Genomic DNA, 1084 nt, shown 5'->3' with positions numbered 1-1084 from the left:
AAAAAAGAAAGCGATTAATCGATTATTAAATTAGTCATTGATTATTTTAATAATCGATTAGTGGTCGATTAATCGATTAATCGTGGCAGCCCTATTTTACATGATATTGCCCCTTTAAATAAACAGCTCAACAATAAGTAACTAAGGTACTGAATAACTATCCTGATGGTCGAGCGTACACAACTAGCAGAAAAATATTCAAGACAACAGAAAGCCACAAAAACTAGATATTCCAGTTTCTATGCCTTTACCTGTGACGTTAAAGTAGACACTATGGTTGCCAAAAGTTGTGCATCCATAAAGGCCAGAGTCGGTCAGCTCCACTGTCTCAATCTCCAGCTGACCGTTGCGGATCCGAGTGTGTTCTCCATCCACAAGWGCAACATGGTCTTTGGTCCAGTTCACAGTGTGGAAGGCGTCCTTGGGAGAGCAGCTCAGATCCAGGCGATCCCCAGGATACAGTGTGAACAGCTCTGCTTCCGTGGGGACTACAAAGAAAGCAGAACTTTTGTTACCAACTTTTTAACAACTCATGACACATTCTGCTTTAATCATCCACTTCAAGAGCCAGCAAGTCGGTGTTATGCTATAAAAAGCAGTGAAACAGTGGCCATGTGTTACACAGACGCAGACAGATTTGGTTTTGTGAATAAAACCCGCAGCTGGATCAGAAAGGACCGACTCCATCACCTACCATCATCTATACATGAATGGAAAGTATGAAAAGGGCTTTATGGACTTATCCAAACTAAGTTGTACTGCTTAAAGCAAATCTTTAACAAATGGTTATTTTTACAAAAAAAAAAAAAAAAAATATTAAAAACACTCAACGGCACCTGCACTGTAAAACAAAACAAAACTAACAAAAATGAAAAATACGTAAAAGTTCTTCCTTGATTTCCTTTAACCACATCTAAACATAGGGCTGGTTTTAAAAAAATCGATTTAATCGATCTGGATCGATTTTCATTCAAATTTGGGAAGATCGATTCATAAGTCAAGTGCTGTTAAGTGCCAGGAGAACTGCGACCAGTTATACATTGGGGAAACAAAGCAGCCACTGTTCAAAAGAATGTCCCAACAC

The 1084-nt window shown here is 38.9% G+C and overlaps 1 protein-coding gene across 4 annotated transcripts in view; it reads right to left on the bottom strand.

Moving 5' to 3' along the window:
• fgfr1a (fibroblast growth factor receptor 1a) overlaps window positions 1-1084 on the bottom strand; it is a gene marked incomplete at its 5' end in the record, with an annotated part of 26308 nt that overhangs the window by 15335 nt on the left and 9889 nt on the right. For all 4 annotated transcript variants that reach the window (XM_014025299.1, XM_014025301.1, XM_014025300.1 and 1 more), the window contains 1 exon segment: window positions 252-488. In XM_014025299.1, the coding sequence (XP_013880753.1) occupies window positions 252-488 (237 nt within the window).

Source organism: Austrofundulus limnaeus, unplaced genomic scaffold (assembly GCF_001266775.1).
Source record: "Austrofundulus limnaeus strain Quisiro unplaced genomic scaffold, Austrofundulus_limnaeus-1.0 Scaffold466, whole genome shotgun sequence".
NCBI lineage: Eukaryota > Metazoa > Chordata > Actinopteri > Cyprinodontiformes > Rivulidae > Austrofundulus > Austrofundulus limnaeus.
This window is presented reverse-complemented; position numbering and strand designations above follow the sequence as displayed.